The sequence below is a fragment of the Cricetulus griseus genome (genome assembly GCF_003668045.3).
Source record: "Cricetulus griseus strain 17A/GY chromosome 1 unlocalized genomic scaffold, alternate assembly CriGri-PICRH-1.0 chr1_1, whole genome shotgun sequence".
NCBI classification, from domain to species: Eukaryota; Metazoa; Chordata; class Mammalia; order Rodentia; family Cricetidae; genus Cricetulus; species Cricetulus griseus.
Window position 1 is genome coordinate 68347204 of NW_023276807.1, and position 2802 is coordinate 68350005.

Genomic DNA, 2802 nt, shown 5'->3' on the forward strand with positions numbered 1-2802 from the left:
GTTCAGTCTAAGATGCCAGTCTGGTGTCAGCGCCTCGGAGTCCCGGGAAAGGTGAGAGAGGGCAGACGTCACCTGGTGCTCGGTTCTCCAGAGCGGTCTTTTTACAAGAACGTGGAGACGTTTGTACAAAGTCGAGCCCTGAAGGCTCCCGCGCCAGGTCTCGCGCTCTTCGTCGCCGGGTCGGCGGCCTCGAGCCACAGAGTCCCCGGCGTCCCCGCGGCGCTAGATATGCGTCAGGGGCACCGTACCGTTGACGCCCGCGCCCGCTCCCTGGTAGTGCTGTGGCAGAGAGTGCAGCCGGCTTTGGGCCGCGGCAGCCGCTGCCGCCGCCGGGTCGCCACCCTCGCCGGCGGGCAGATACATGCTTATCATCTCACGGAGGTCCCCGGGACACGGCGCCCGCGAGTGCGCGGGGGCCGGCGGACTGCCGCTGGGCTCAGACTTGACCAGCGAGCCGAGGGCGCCTAGAGCACCCGAGGATGCTGCCGCCGCAGCTGCCGCGGCCGCCACAGCCGAGTTCTGGTGCGCGCCGCCAGCAGCGGCGGCGGCGGCTGCTGCGGCGCCATAGGGGATGCCGCCGTAGCCCGAAGGCGACGCGCTCATGTAGCCCTGAGAGTTGGAGATGGGGCTGTACTGCAGTGCGCCCATGTCGTAGCGGTGCATGGGCTGCGGGTTGTGAGGATGCGCGTGCGGATGGTGCGGGTGCGGATGCGCCGGGTGCGCGTGCGGGTGCGCGCCGCCCGCGCCTGGGTGCTGCCCGTAGGCTAGCTGTGCCTCCTGCATCATGGCTGCGGCAGCAGCCGCTGCGGCTACCGAGCCGGGGTAGGCGCCGTTTGCCCAGCCGTTGACGTGCGCGTAGCCACCTCCCGCCGCGCCGCCCGGGCTCTCCAGGCGCTGGCCCACCGCCGCCGCCCCGACGCCCACGCCCACGCCCATGGCCACGGCCGCACCACCGCCACCTGCGCCGGCCGCCAGCAGCCCACCGGCCAGCGAATACTTGTCCTTCTTGAGCAACGTCTTGGTCTTACGGCGCGGCCGGTACTTGTAATCCGGGTGCTCCTTCATGTGCAACGCTCGCAGTCGCTTGGCCTCGTCGATGAACGGCCGCTTCTCGGCCTCGGACATGACCTTCCACTCGGCCCCCAGGCGCTTGCTGATTTCCGAGTTGTGCATCTTGGGGTTCTCCTGGGCCATCTTGCGTCTCTGTCCGCGGGACCACACCATGAAGGCATTCATGGGCCGCTTGACCCGATCCTGGTTGGCCTTGGTGCCCCGCCGCCGCCCCCGCCCCCACCACCGCCCCCGCCCGCCCCGGCCGGGCCCGAGAGGTTCGTGGGCGCCTGGGCGCCGCCGGGCGAGTGCAGGTCGGTCTCCATCATCATGCTGTACATCTGGGCGGCTCGCGGGTTCACCGGCACCGCAAAGAGAAGGCCTGGAGCATAGACGGCCGGGTGGGGGTGGGTGGGTGGAGAGAGGATCAGCCCAGAGAGACTGGCGAAGGGGGGTGCCTAGCAGCGAGAAGGGGGTTGGGTGGAGGCAACAACAAAAAAGAGGCAAAAGCACACGCACTTAGCGCGGGTCAAGCTCGCAGGTGGAAAGTTTCTCCGGGTGCACAAACCACTTGCCAAAGAGGCCGATGGCCAAGATGATCGCCTCCGCCGCCGCTGCCGCAGTCCGGGCGCTCTCGGCTGAGCTGTGCAAACAGGTGCAGTCTTGGCCAAGTTGAGGCTCCACTTTCTGGGTCTGAAGCGCTGCCACTGGGCCCGCACCGGGTTCGCTGCCTCTTCTTGGCCGCTCGAAGTCTCTTTCCTGTGCTGGCTTCCTTGGCGGCTTCTAACTCTGGGGCCGCAACTTCTAGCAGGGCGGCGTGCCGCGTGCGCTGGGCATGTGCTGGTCCCAGGTGCCTGGGGGGAGCCAGGCTCTGAGGGGGACTCGGAGGGGGGTTCGGAGGGGGCGATCGCAGTGCAGCCAGGGAGGGGGTTAGGGACAGCGGTGGGAGTGCCAACGCATTCAGAAAGCGAGAGAGCCGGGCCGCTGTGCCCTGGACAAGGTGTCCGCTGCCTGCCCGGGGCCGTGCGCTCGGAGCGGAGGCGCACGCGGGGCCGGTGGCGCGGGGGGCCCAGCAGCCATACGCCGGGCCCGGGCTGCCATTAAATGAGCGCGCCACGGCCAATGGGAGCCGGCGGCGGCGGTGATTTGCATGGCGCGCTGGCGAGTGACGTGGGGAGGGAGTAGATACACTGGGCGCGGGCGGCAGAGCAAGGAGGTGGAGGAGGAGAAGAGGGGGGAGCAAGGGCAGGAAGGAGGGGGAAAAGGGGCGCGGGGGGGCGGGGTCACAGCCACACTGCTTCCTGAGCGCGCGCGCGGCGGCGATGGCGGCGAACCCGGAGCTCGCCCCCTTCTCCTCTCCCCGCCCGCGCGCTCCGAATGATTAACGATTGGGTTGAAAACCAAGAGGAAGAAAGAATCACTGTCGGGGGAGGCGGGGGGAATACAGCCCTGGGTCGTGTGTAAATGCGCTCATTGGAGACCCAGCTCCTCCCCTGTCCCCAGCCAGCCAACTCTGAGCCGCAGGGAAGGGGAAAGTTGGAGATAGAGGCCGCACTTTGCTCACAGCCAGAGTGCTGAATAACAGCAGTGCGGGGGAGATCTTCCCAGGGGGGGCTTATGCCCAAAGCACCACTGCTGGTTCTCAGGCCAAGCAGCCTCTCCCACCCCCGGCACTCAGTGCATTCTCCAGAGTCTGCTCTAGCAAAGGCCTTTCCAGATCTGTAATTCGGGTCTCCGTGGATGGAGGTGCCG

At 68.0% G+C, this 2802-nt stretch overlaps 1 protein-coding gene across 1 annotated transcript; it reads right to left on the reverse strand.

Moving 5' to 3' along the window:
• Positions 1 to 222: 222 nt before the first annotated feature.
• LOC113832352 (transcription factor SOX-1-like) lies at positions 223 to 1391 on the reverse strand. The gene is given in 2 exon segments (XM_027387732.2): positions 223 to 1274; positions 1277 to 1391. Coding segments are annotated over 2 exon segments (1167 nt in total).
• Between the last annotated feature and the right edge of the window lie 1411 nt (positions 1392 to 2802).